Source organism: Colletotrichum fructicola (assembly GCF_000319635.2).
Source record: "Colletotrichum fructicola Nara gc5 chromosome Unknown KSG_Nara_v1_contig04, whole genome shotgun sequence".
In the NCBI taxonomy this organism is placed as follows: Eukaryota; Fungi; Ascomycota; class Sordariomycetes; order Glomerellales; family Glomerellaceae; genus Colletotrichum; species Colletotrichum fructicola.
The window spans coordinates 3,617,509-3,631,942 of NW_027094054.1; the positions used below are offsets into that span (position 1 = coordinate 3,617,509).

Here is a 14,434-nt window from a genome sequence, read left to right on the forward strand (position 1 = left end):
TAAGGCAAGAAGGCTGGGACAAGGCGGCGACGCTCCGTACCGCACCGCACGGCACCGTAGCGACGCCCCGGGCATATGTTCGCATTTCATCTGGGGGCCCGGGTGGGAGCTGGAGGAGGGTGTGGGTGGTGGGCCGTGTCACGGCCCTTCGGATGTGATGTGATGCTGGACCACACACGCCTGCGGAAATGGTGGAGAATGGCGACGGGCTGGCTGTCTGAGGTATCGGTAGCACAATTGGAGATGGAAGGGAACAATGTTGAATCTAATCCAATGGCGACGCGTTTCTCGGCTGGATCTGGCTCCTTCTCTGCGTCGCTCTCGTGCGCCTGCTCTTTGCATATGTTTTGCTGGGTCTTGCGTGTGCAGATAGACATCTAGCCAACAGGTACTCCCGTCAATAAGTGCGACACTCCAAGGCTTATTGTGACAACATCGCATGCCATCGCCGTTGCGGCTTGGGGTTGGTTTGGATTGGCGTTACTCACGGGCTAGCCTCCGAGGTGATGCTATCAGACCTGCACTGCGGCTTCAGGCACTGGCATCATCAGCACTGGCATTGACATTGACTTTGACCGGCTCGTTTCTGGCCGCGGTGCTTTATTCTAAGTTGTTTGGTTTTGTTTTAGTCCCGCAGATGCAGCCGAGGGCCGTGGCCGCGGACAGGTACTTACCTACCTTCGGTGTAGGTAGGTATGTAGAAAGGTGGATAGGTAGACAGGTTCACTAGGTGCAGACGTGCGTTGTCTGTCGACTGCAGGTGCCAAAAGATGCAAGTAGGGTGAACAAGGACGTCTGCCAAGCCCGTCAGTCCTGCGGCCACTTTCTCAAGATGAGTGTGGACGTTGGCCTGAGCCCAGAGCTCCGAGAAGAGCCCAAAGAACCAATCCCGGTCCACTTGCATCGAGTCACATTCCGCTCACACCGGCTGCAAAGAGGAGGGGAGTGTGAGTACGGACACCTACGTTATGGGGAGAAACACGTATGGGCGGGCACCCTTTCAATCGCTTCGAGTTGGATCGAGTCAAGACGGGAAGAGATGGGATGGGGCTGCGTTGCAAACCGAATCATCAAAAAACATCAAAAACCCCCATCATCATCGCGACATGACCTGGCCAAGAGTTCTCGGGGAATGAGTGCGACGCACGAGACAACGACAATGCGCAACGGTGGAGACTAGATTGACAGTTGACGAGGCCACGAGACGACGGGGAGCAGGGCCACCGGGGAGGTGAGCGGGGAGCCTGCGAGCGGGCGCAATGACAGTGGAGGCAACAAGAAGCCGGCCACAGCGACGGGGTTGGGCTTGGAGATGGAGACGCAGACGCAGACGCAGACGCATATGGAGATGGAGATGGAGATGGAGATGGAAATGGAATCACTAGCAAGGGTAACGGGACGTCTCGCTCTCGTTATTTTTGCCGTCCGTCTGTCTGTTCCTTATGCGAATCGCCGTCCCGTCCCTCTTCTCGTGAGTCGGTCGTACTGATGCATAGGTATCTGAGACTTACAGCAGAGCAGAATGCTTGAATGCTCCTCTCCACGTCAATGGTCGCCCCATCATCTCGACTTTGGTTGGGCGATTTCCCTTCATCGCCTTTGAACATGGTGCGAGCCGGTGTCCAGCCGTGCCATCGCATCGCGGAGCCCCGCGGAGTGCGGAATCTCAGTGTCCGCCTTGGGCAACGGAAGTTTATCTCACCGTATCGCCGCGTGTCTGACCTGACCGTGCATTGATACCTGCCCTTCCCTTCATTGAAGGGTCTCACCACGTGAGGCGGACCAAGGACAGACAACAAGGCGAGCGGAAGGGCCCAAGCACAATCGACGTCTCGTTGGTCTTCCGCAGGACCCCTTTACACCACCAACACCACCACCATCCTCAGCGCCCAGGGCAATGGAGACTACTACCTTGGTTAGAAGTCGACACAGAAAGAGGGACGAGATGGAGAGGAGAGCAAGGGATGCGGAGGTTAGAAATCGGTAGAAATCAGGCCATTTGCCCATAAGACGACAGGCCGGCCGCACAACTCACGCACCGCACTAGTCGACTTTTGTTCGACGTTGTGCGACGCCCGCTCGTGGGAGCGGATTGAGTATCTGGCATATTGAAGAGATCGGCTTGACATCAAAATAGCATCCCCCATGGGTCGAGAATGAAATTGATACACACGGCACGCTGGCGGATACAGTTTCCCAGCTGAGGAGACTGCTTTTTGCATGGTCGCTGTCTGGCTCGTGCGCAGCCACCTCACACCACGCCAGGACATGATGCCAATACCTTACCTACGTGCCTTGGTTTTGCTACCCAGTTTTTTAGATGCCAACCTACCAATCCGGCTTGGCTGGCTATTTGGGGTAGGTTCAGTTGGGTGTGGGGACTCCTCTGATTGCCGCAGAGCAGATGGAATGGAGTTGGGGTTGGTTGGGGATTGGAGAAGCCGGCGCCATCATCACCAGAAATGGGTTGCAGTGCATTGCAGAGCAGTGCCGCCTCGGCAGTCCGCACACGCTTACGGCAGGTCGGAACATGAGGCGATTGGCGGCCTTGATCTACCTACTTCCAACGCCCCTGCTGGGCGTGCTTCAACCCAGCACGGAGGGATGCGAATCCCTAGCTATCTAGCTATCCATCCGTACCTATTGTGCAGTGCGATATCGCCGATGGCCGATGGACAATGCATTCTGCACATCAAAGTTAAAGTCCGGCCGGCCGAGATTCAAACGTTGTACGGACATCGGACTCTTCTAGACAAGTTGATCGCTCAGAGCAAGAGCGTCGGTACGGTATTCGTGGTCCTGCAACCTTGGGGTGCCATTTCGAAGAGAAAGATGGTGGATGGAGCTGGGAGTCGAGCGGGCGCTATCTAGGCTAGTCCTTGCTGGGGCTGGCAGTCCCTGGGGGACCACCTCGAGAAAAAAAAAAGAAAAAGAAAAAAAGACTGAACAACGAACATGGGCCCGGGTTAATTAGCCAGGTAACTGACTCTTGTTGCTCCCGCTCCCGCTCTCGGTCTGATGGCGGGCTCACATCCAAATTTGCCCCCTCCAGGGCGCGCAAGGAACTGGGAAGATGGTACGAGCAAAAACAGGGAATGGTGACATTTCTTAATGAGGGTGACTCGGAATGCTCACTACAAGGATGCGAGGCTGGGAGGGCGTCGATTCCGGGCTGTCGACGCGTGTGCGTTCATCGTGCCTCATTTGAGAGTTTGGCGGGATCAAGAGCACGAGCACATTCCTTAACCAAACTTGAGCTGGCTCGCCTCGCTTCGCTTCGCCTGGCCTCGCCCTGTCGAATGATGGCCGACTTCAGGACTGTTGCTCCGTTGGCTGGCAAGGAAGGGATTGGATGAGGAGAAGGGGTTGGTTGGACCAGAATTGGAGGACAGGATTGAATGGGCTGCGAGGGTGGTAAGGAACGTCTTCCATATCGCAACCCCGTCCGGCGGCAGAGGCTTGACGTGCCGGGGGTCGGGGCCGGGGCCGGGGCCGGAGGGTTTTGCACTCTGGGCCGAGCGGTTTGTTGTTAGTGTCAAGTTTCAGAAGCAGGCACTCGCCGGCATCAAACACTGGTGGAAGCCAGGCACACACTTGTTGATACCTCAGGAACCCAGATGCCTCCCTCGGTGCCTTACTCCATGTCCCAGGCAACAAGGCCTAAACCGCAGAAGAGCGGTACCGGGCTTCATTCAGCTTACTACTGCAGCAAGTGTTCGTAAGGCACCAAGTACACACGTGGATGGAAGACTTTCAAACCTCAAGGCACGACTTAAGCTTTCCACACCTGCCTTACACAATTGAAGGTGGCGCCCGCTCCATCATCTGTGCACAACCTCCTCAGCAAAGACTGTCGATCAAGCTGGCCAAGCTGGCATTTGGTACACACGGCTCAAGGTGCCTATGTACCCAGGTATCCTCAAGACAACCTTAGCACAGCGCCAACAGCCGCAAGCGTCCTAATGCTGAACTTCACCAAACTCCAGCAACGGGGAAAGAACAGGACGTGTACCGCAGTATTGAATCCGTAGACTGCTACTGCACAACACCTGAAGAACGAGATGGAAAGCGCACACAGGCACAAACGGCGACCCACTCGCACACACCCTCATGTGCGCCCGAACCTAGGGCACATTGCCGGCGAATCGGGTGAGGAGCAGGGGCTACCTTGATTCTTCACATTGTGAGGTTGAACATGGCATGTCCGTCCCCCAAGTCCTCGCATGCTTTGTTCCTGCAGACGAGATGGTGTTCGTTCCCGCCTCATTCCATCCATGTCCTACATACACTGTCTGACTTGCTCAAAACTCGGTGCGAGAGAGGCGCAGGACACACTCACCCACTCACACACACATTCGTTGTTGCACAGCGTCCATCACTGCCACATGCATTTCTGCGGTCTTGGCACATTGGCTTCGACCTTCCTCAACTTGACGCGCTGTCCAGGTTCCTAGTTTCGATACCTAGTGCATTCAAAGCCGCACGGGCTGCCACTCATTGTACCTTATGTATGTATCTGCGAACACATTACAGTTACACTGTGTAGAAGGCCTATGCTGCGTGACAATATTCTGCAGTGCATCGTCGAAATTGCTGTTGGATGCAGGAGGAGAAAACAACAACGGGGAAACAGCATGTCTTCTCCGGGCAATGAACAAAGGGTCCCAGGAGGCCGTTCGGAACGATGCGAAAACGTTGTCCCATCTGTTTCTGTTGTGTTTCCTGCCACCCGAGTAATGTGCCCAGCGAATTGGACGATCGCGCATCTTCTCAAGATTGTTGGATGTTCGGCCTTACTCTGAACCGCAAAGTTCCTCGTGCCGCAACTCTGTTCGCGTTGGCTCTCCTGCTGTGCCCTAGTGTTCTGTGGTTCTGCGCCCGTAAGCATGTCGCCCAATGAAATTAAAACAGAAAAAAAATGTGACAGGAGGCTTTGTTTCTCGCAGTCGCGTATCGTACCCCTGCCATTGACTTTACTAGGTATGTTCGCGCTTGGCGGAGCTGCCCAAGTAGCAATGCGGTCAGAATGAAAGGCTTGGCGAAGCGCAATCTGCAGGCCAGCGGCCGCTACTACATCGCCTTGTGTTTTCGGCGAGGCAATCATAGATCATGATCAGATACGCTACATTGAACCAGTATTGTACGCCACCAGCCAGCGCGGGGCCATGGTCGCTAAATGCCTACTGCGGATGCCACGCCGCCGATACTTCAATCGTGGCCTCCTCCTCCTCCTCCTCCTCCTCCATGCTTGCTATCAGGCGAACTTCGAAACCCTATATTGCCCAAGCAGTACAGATACCCCTCGTTGTCTACAAGGTTGATTCCGTCGTGGGAAAGGCCGCCTGTTTTCAGAGGCTAAATCTAGAGCAGCTGGTCAAGCGAGCGAGAACACGCGCCTCACACCATCTCAAGATATGATGAGATGGTTTGTCTCTTGTGCATGAGCATCGCGTCCAAGCTCCGTTGAGAACAGCGTTGCGGCAATGCGTGAAGAAGCACAGGCGACATCTGCATGGTACGGCAAGGTGATTAGGCAATGAGTGCGACCAAACGAATGATGTCTTCTCAGGTTGGTCACTCGCCATGTAATCCGGCATACTGACAGCAGTGAAGACTCAGCAGAAGCTGATAGAAATGTGTCCAGTCCGGGATAAGAGCCGAGACCCAAAATCATTCAACCTGATGTTCCTCGAAGCTCTTGCGCCGTAAGGATTGCATCACCACCACCACCCCCCCTCCCCCCGTTCAAGTTTATTTTGTGTACACGCCCCCCTCCAGTCCTCTTCGCCTGCTCTACCAAGTACGTACGGAGTACCGCCGTACAGACGTGCGTCTCTTCAATCCCATGCTGCCGTGGCCTCTCTTCCCGCCCATCGCCCATTTCTTACCATTCACCCACCCTTCCGTACCTTGGGCAGCCTGCCCATCCTGTCTCCGAATTCACAGCCATTCATTGGCCATCCATGATGCCCACCCATGTGTTGATCATTCTTCTTCATTCGGGGACCTGAGCCTCATCCACATTGCTGGGGCTCCTAGCCTTGCTTGTTGGCCGTCCAAGGGGGAGGGGGGGAGACGCTCTGGGGTTCCCGGCTCTGGGTGCTGTGCTTTGCCGCACTTCGCTGCCTCCGTCCTTGACGAAACAAGCACCCTGTCAGGCTGGCTGGCCGGCCGACTTGACAAGCTGGGTGCTTTGTGTTGTGTGGTGTCGCGCGTCGTCAGGCCGTGTTCGCTGGTCCGCGGCCCCGTCGTTCGTTCGTTCGCTCGTTCGTTCCACATGCCCGGGCGGTATTGGTATTGCCAAAGGCCAATCTATTATCCGTACCCATTCCAATAGGTCCATCTCATTCCATCCCATCCCGTCCCATCCCGTCCACACCTCACTCATTCCTGTGCATGGTGGCCGTCGCCGTTATCGTCTCTGTGCCTTTATTTTAGCACGTCGTGCCTGGGCCGCTTCGTTCTTCGGCACTTTGAGCAGGCCCCAAGGTGCCGGCTGCACGGAATGGAGGTAAGGTTCCTTAAGGTAGGTACGGAGTACTGCATGATAAGGTAGGTATCCAATGGACCCTAACCGTATGCGGATACTCCGCAGGTACTTCCCTTCCGGCGCTTCGCCCGGCGCCGTTCCTGGTCTTCGTCATGTCTCTCCTGCTGGTTCGTTCCTTCCTTGTACTGGCTTGGCATGACTTTTTGCTCAATTCATCGTTTCCTTCCCGTGCTGCGTTCGGAAGAATCTTGTGCCAACCAAAGTTCCAGCCGCGGACTACCTGACGGCGTAGTCCAATAGCCAGCAGTGGGAGCCATTCACATCTAATCGGTTCCCAATGCCACCCATACCAAGCCTTCTTCACTCCTGCTGTCTGCCAACCCTAGCTGTTCGTTCCTAGCGTAGGGTTCGGGACCTGGGCCCTGGTCAGGCACGAATCAATACCCGCGCGGGGTTCCCATACCAAGGCCTCGAGCGAAACCGACGAGCCATGGTGGGTGTATCCGTACGGTAATGAGATGAGGTGAGGTGAGGTAAGGTAAGGTGAGGCAAGGTATGGTGCGGTACGGTACATATGGCGGGCGATACAATCACTCAGTCAGTCAGTGTCGTCGACCGCACCAACCAAGCCAAGCCCTCGTGGCCCTCGCCCTGGCCCCCCCCGGTCGGCTTTCAGTCCAATAGCCGTTCTCCCCTTCCCCCCCCGCCCCTTTTCTCTCGCCTCCCTGAGTTCCTGCCACTACGAAAACGAGCCACAAGCACCTGCGGATACATAGTACTCTGTACCATCACACAGGAGGGAGGAGCATCCCGTCTGCTCGGGGCCCTACCTCGCAGTACCTCCATCCGTACCCTCGGCTATACACAAGGGCCGGTATCCCTAGCTAACGTGGCTTGGGCGGCACCCTGCCGAAAAACCAGTCGGCGTTTAGGACCAGTGCTAAATCCAGCAACGGCTCGTCTTATTTGGTTGTTTAGCCAGGAGCATTAAGAATCGCTATGCCTATGCGTTTGACGAGTTGAACCAACATTTCCTCAGCCAATGCCAAAGTCCCAGGCAAGTCAGCATCAGGTACGGGCTGATCTGATCTGGTCTGGTCTGGTCTGGTCTGTCTGACTGCGGGACCACCAGCAATATCTGCCTTCACTTGCCGAACACTGCAGGGTGTCGCCCAAGGCCCTGCACCTTGGATTGACTACTGCCTATGTCAATCAAAAAAGCGTGACATCGAGCGAAGCCAGAATCACAGGCTAAATGAGCGGTGCCTGAGTGAAAACAACCCCGTCCATCCAGTCTCCATCTCTATCGGTTCAGTCGGTTCAAACTAAAAGGGCCAGACGAAACCCAGCCGTGCTACCACCCTGCATGCTTCAAAGACGTTCAGTAGACGTTGAAGTCACGTCGTGGCACAGTGCCTCACCCGCAGCGTTCCCCGACAATGTTTCTCGGCCGGGTTCCCGGCGACGTTCGGATTCGGAGCAGCAGGTTTCCTTGTGACGGCGTTCGAAGTCGACGTCTTTGTCAGGGCGCCATGTCCAAGAAGGCCGCGCTAACCCACTCCGTCGACGTGCCTGCATATCTGCAGTCGGCATCATGAGTTGCCGCCATGTCAACGCAGCCCAGCCCGGTGTTACGGTTCGACCCCTTCGATATCTGCTGATTCGACACACCGCCTCGGCTTGTGCTGTCATGAGCCTTCTTTGCGCGTAAGAAGACGAGGTTGCTGGCTGCTCATGACGGATGGAAGGATGGAAGGATGGATGGAGGGATGGAGGGATGGAGGGATGGATGGATGGATGGCGATAGCCTGGTGCGCGTTGATGCGGCAGCCCTACGATACATCGACCTACCCTGCTTCGCCTCGTCTCTCCACCAGCCTCACATTGTGGTGCGGTGCGGTGCGGATACATTAAAGTTGAGTTGACTTTGTGTCGTTAACTACTTCGTCTGCTTTCTTTCCTTTCCTTTCTCAGCATGGCCGTCGGGCGTTGCCTTGTCTCCGACGGACGGACATGTTGGGCTTTCCTCCTGTGCACCGGGTAGTCAGTGTCCGGAGGGCCGCTACGTACCGTCAGTTCCCGTACAGACATGTTCCTTGTCTCAGGTCTTCATCCTCGAGGGCGTCTGTCTTCATTCACGTCGGTTTCCTGTGTCTGTGTCTGTGTCTGTGTTTGGGTCTGTCCATGCTTCCCTGGCTTCCGTCCCTCTTGCCCTTGTCCACCACTCCTCCACCATTCAACATTAACCGCTAGCCCTCTACCTTTTTCTTCGCCTTCCCTCTATCTGGAGCCGCCTCTGCGGTCAACCGTGGCCGTCAATCCTCTCCTATGCCACTGTCATCCGCATCAACCATGACTTAGCCCATCACCGGTCCTCCACTCTTCGTGCGTCCCATCCCATCCCATCCCATAGCATCACATCACTTGATGGCTCCCTCCCTGCCTCTTACGCTATCCACCATCCCTCCACCTTCCACCCACCCGTTTCGACGCAGCCATACCTGCGTCCCCGAGCCGGAGTACCCAACTACAGCGCGACATTGGCGCTACAGCCTTTGCAATGTGCTTCTGAGCTTACTCCGCCTCGTCCCTCCTTCACTTCATGTGGCTTGGCACGGCTTGGCCAAACAAGGACATACCATAGAAACGCAGTATGTAATCGTACGCACAGAGGCGGCGATTACGAGCAGAAGCCACCCTCAGATAGACGGCGCAGCAGCACGGCTGTATCTCACTCTCCCATCAGCAGGCTCGGCTCGGCCTGGCATGCCGTCGTTGTCGTCGTCGTCGGGGGGGCTCCCCGTCGCAAAAAGCAGATATCTTGCCTAGCTATGTATACGGCCCGGCTACACACTTCATCATGCGAGAGAAGAGCACAAAAATCACTAGCATTCGGCAACCATTGCGGTAGGACGCAGCTGTCGCAGGCTAATGACCAATCACTATGGATCAACAATGAGCTTCTGGGAGGATGAGCAATAACCGACGGAAGGGATGAAGTCGAAGTGGTGGCCTTCTTCTTACCTCAGCGTCTTGGGAGTGTCATGTTAGATGCCGTACCTCGTTCCTGGGCCTTGGGAACTCTTTGCTCCACGGCCTCTAAGACTCGACCCCTCATTTCATCTTGGCTCCACCAAGACGAGTTACGAATAGTAGAAGATTGGGGTTCCCTTACTGCGACGCACCCTGTGCCTGCATCATTTCCCAGCGGCGGCAGCATCTCAATCTGCATCTCGACAGCCAGCAGCGGCAGCACCAATACCAGCAGCACCACCACTATTGTCCTTTGTTCCCCCTCCATCTCCGCTTGGCAAAACACCTACTGCATTAGATGAAGCCAAGACAGAACAGCAGCACAAGACAAGACGGGGCAAGCTCCGCCAAACCGTAAGTAAGGTGAGGCATACCTACTCAGTACACACAGCGACAGAGACAGAAGCATCTGCCACCCGCCCCAAGCAAATTCAGGCAAACCAAGCAAGCACCGGCCAGCAGTTGCCATTTCATTTTCTGCCTTTTCATACCTTAACCTTGTCCTACCTTTGCTGGCCTCCTGGCTTGCATTCCCTGGCAATCGTTGCCGTGTCTACTGCCATGCCTACGTGTTGGTAGGTAGGTAGGTGGGTAGGTGCCTGCGTACCAAACTAAGATAATGCTTTAGGAAAGGTAGAGATGCCCTGGTGCCTTCTCCGGCGCCGTTCCCTTCATCTCGGCTTAGTGTCCCATTACTACGTCTATTTGAGCTCGTTGGCTTCAAAGACTGGGAAAAGAAAGACGATCATATCTCCAGTCAGAAGTCTTCCAGACAGACAAGCAGGTGTACGGAGTACAATCAGCATATAGTCTAGATACAGAACATCAGACAGAACACACCTCCCGCCGCCCGCAAGTAGCAGTAGGAAACCCCCCGTCAAAATCGGCTCAAGCCAAGTCCAAGTTCCCTTGTCTTCCCCGTCCATGTCCATGTCCATGTCCATGTCCATGTGCAGGTCCATGCTCATGCCCTACCTGAGGTACCTCGCGCGAAGACATGCAAAATGTACAGACCAGTCCCCGGCGTCTTCTCTTTCCCCTGCCATCCTCTCCAGTTCGCCCGCCCGCCTTTGATCGCCGACCGTTTCCCCCAAGGTCTACGGGCCTTCGTCCTTGTATCTCTTCCCTCTTCGCTCTCACACACGTGCAGAGTCTCTCTTCCTCTTTCCTTCCGCCTCTCCCATCCCCCCGTTCATCCACCCACCCAAAGCAAAAACTCAGGGCATCCAAATCTACACTACCCCATCCGTACACACCTTCTCTTCATTCTGCGGCCCTCCTACCCTTCTCTTTCGCTCTCTCTCTCTCTCTCTTTGACCATCTGTCTGTGCTAACCCCCATCCTTACCTTCTTCATTCCCCTTCATAACTTCACCCTCTCTTTACCCCCACCCCCTTACACCCCTTCCCCTCCTCGTACATACACAGACACACTACGGATACAGACTCACGCGCCTATCCCCTCTTCATCCCTCAGTCTCTCTCTCTCTTTCTCTCTCCCTCTCCTCCTCCCTCTTCCCCCGTCTCATTCACTGTCCCCCTCCCCGATCCTCGCGCACCCCTCCCCCCCTGCAACCTCCAACTTGCTGCCACCGACGAGACGTCCTATTATGGGTTGTGTGTCTTTGCGTCCCACTGCCGCCGCCGCCGCCGCCGTCGTCTCCGCCTCGTCCTGCTCCCCACGTTAATCGGCTCTGCTCTCTCAGAACCTGGTCGTCCACGACCACGTCCCCTCCTGATACGACTGCCAAATTGATGCTTGTTACCATTGCTCCTCAACCGCCGCTCTGCCCCGTCCGCCCTGTCTGCTTGGCTCTCTGACGTACATGGTAGAGCTTCATCAGCTACCCTGGTTCGGGTTCAAACAGCTTCCTGCTCTTGTCGACAACGGCACCTTGCCAGGCCGTGGCCGTGGCCCTACGTCGGCATCCCGAGCCTTGAGCCCTGAGCCCTGAGCCTTGAGCCTTGAGCCCGATCTGCCCTGTACTTGACAAGGCCTGCTTTTGTCGCTCTATTCTCTTCTCGTTTACTCCAGTTGCTCGACCCCCATGGTAGCCTGGACCGTTTCTCTCTACAAATTCGTCCAGTCTTCCGATCTTCACGCGCAAATACCAGTTCTGCCGTCGGGCACCGACATCATATAAGTCCATCGCCGGCTCCGCGATCTCCATCTTGGCCATTGACCACTTTGGTGCCTGCGTCTGCTGCTCCTCTGGTTCTGCTACTCCCCCAGCTTCCGAAGCTAAGCTAACGAACCTGGGAGCTCGAGGCCCAACCGCTCGGTTCAGAATCAAAAACCTCCGAGGCCCTCCCTCCTGTTTATATCTATTCTGGAGCCTCTCTTCGACATTCGAGGGTGCAAGATCATCTGCAATCACCGCCACATCATCTGCACCACTCGTTGTTACCTTCACATAACGACTGCCTCTTTCTACCTCTGGCTCTCTCTATATATTCCCCTATCTCTCACACATACATACGCCACCACCTCTTGGCTTCTTTTGGTCTGTCTTCGTACCTTCGTCAATCTGCAATCCGATACCTTCCACCTTGGGGTTCAAAAATTGCCCGCCACGCACACATACACATACGTACAAACAAACCTCTCTGTCCTTGACCGCGTCCATAACGAGGCAGAGTGATCGCCCACAGCACGTCGGACTTTTGGACCAGCCATTTCGTCTGTCTGTGCAGCGCTCGAACCTTAAAACGCTGGATCTTGCCATCTACCTCCGGTTCCTGGCCTACGCACGCCACAAGCCTCTTACACGGTCACCTACAAACCGCTGCCATATTTACGAAGAGTACCTGGTTGGCCTGTACAGCTGCCTAGCTACTTTCTGGACGCGCCGTGGACGCCCGTATCGAGCCCAGATCAAGCTTCCCTCTCTGTCCGTCTCTATTTACGACCAGGTGCCTCGCCGTCGCGCCATCCGACGCCCAACTGTGGTTAACTCGACGCGAAGGGTTCCGCTGTCCACCTTGCTGTGGCTGTTGACCTCGATTTTTTTCGTCGAACAAGGTCGATCCGCCGAAAAGAGGCGTACGGGGGGAGGCGGTACTGTGACCTGGATGTGACGACCAGCGCACACCGAACCAAGAACCGACTCTTTCCCAGTCCCAGCTCCACACACTTCATCGTATTCACCTTACCCATCAAGTGCCTTTCATAACCTCCCCTCTTTCCCACCCTGCCTCTCCCAACCGTCTTTTTTTCGAACCTTACTTAGTCTTGACACATATTAAGACACATCTTGGTCAGACTAGATCCCACACAGTCTGCACCATCATCATCACCAGCTTGGTCTACCGTCCTTTTAGAATCAGTTCTTCAACGCGCAACATCATATGCCCACCGCGACGGCAACGGCAACGACCGCAACTTCGTTACTCACTCCATCGCACTTCGCGTACTCTGTTGGTAAGTGGCGCAACTCTACTCTGCTCTGTTTACTTGGACAACGTTGGAAACCGAGAACTTACACACAATTAGACTCGACGCTGCCGGAGGCCAAAATGGCGAATTCCAACGTTCCGCTAAACCCTACGTTCGTAGGACACGTCGCATCTACCTTGGACGCTTTGGTGCTATTCGAAGCTTGTCTCAGCAGTGCTTTGCAGCACGTTCCCCGAAGGCCTCACGACCGTGAAAGACAGGACCTCATCAAAAGCGGAAATGTCTTCATTTACGAGGAGCACTCGTCCGGCATCAAGCGCTGGACCGACGGCGTTGCTTGGAGCCCCAGTCGCATCCTAGGCAATTTCTTGATTTACCGCGAGCTCGACAGGCCTTTCCCCCCCGGCGAAAAAAAGCGTGCCATGAAGAGGAACAAAAAGACGACCGGAGTTACCAAACCCAGTGATGTGGCCTCACGACAAGGAAGTGTCAACGGGGCTGCTGCCAACATGCCTGGTATGGGTGATGGTTCAACCCCGACGAAAGACGCCGAGAGGGCGTTGATCGGTTCATTGGTTGACTCGTATCCTTTCAAAGAGAACGGGCTGGTGAAGAAAACCATCAGCGTCACCTACCAGGGCGTTCCACATCACCTGGTTTCCTACTACAACGTGGAAGATGTGACCGAGGGCAAGCTTCTGACGCCATCTAAAGACCACCAATTGTCGACCATCATCCCTCGAGGCGAACTGATCATGTCTCAAAATTTCAGGGCACCTATCGACGAGGTAGAAATGGATGACTCGAGAGCACCTCACGGCGGTGGTCTTTTCGCCCATCCGTATCCCGTCAATAGTCACCACCAGAGCATGTCGCGCACCATGTCCGTCCCTTCCCTTCACCACATGGGTGGCATGGGTACCCAATTTGGACAAGCATCCTACATGCCACAGTATTTGAGTGCGGTGCCTGGGTCTGTAGGCAACGTTGGCTACGCGCAACCACAACACCACCCGTACTACGACAACATGGGCCGACCAAATAGATATGCCTCTGGCGCAGGTTTGGGCCCCGACTTATCACGGACAATAGCCTTGGAACCTCAGCATCACCCCCGTCGTCATTCCACGGCATACGAGCCCACATCAGGGCCGGACATGAGCCTGACGGGTAGCTTGCCTGCTGTGCCCGATCCGGCAAGATCCATGGGGGGTAATTATATGTCCAGCATGCTCTACTCGCAGCAGCCACAGCGGGTTACCGATATGACATCACACGAGGCTTTCCCTGCTCAGTCTCCAAGAAACGTACACTCCGAATCCGGCTTGGGCGGCGACAGGTCTGCACCAAACATCACCTTCGACGGGATTTCTCGGGATTGGAACTCATTCGACCAACTGGAGGATGATCAAAATCAATACATGTCTCAAGGAAACTCTGCGTGGCCAAGCGGGAGCAACGCCATGAATAGGACTTGAGAACTGGCGACACCTGCCACTGACAGTAGTCCGATCT

At 55.4% G+C, this 14,434-nt stretch overlaps 1 protein-coding gene across 1 annotated transcript; it reads left to right on the plus strand.

Annotated features, from left to right (window-relative positions):
- Positions 1-12,870: 12,870 nt before the first annotated feature.
- sge1 (Global transcription regulator sge1) lies at positions 12,871-14,397 on the plus strand (the record flags this gene model as incomplete). The annotated part of the gene is made up of 2 exons (XM_032025682.1): positions 12,871-12,943; positions 13,016-14,397. The coding sequence occupies 2 exons, from the start codon at positions 12,871-12,873 to the stop codon at positions 14,395-14,397; spliced, it is 1,455 nt and encodes a 484-aa protein (XP_031877756.1).
- Positions 14,398-14,434: the final 37 nt, after the last annotated feature.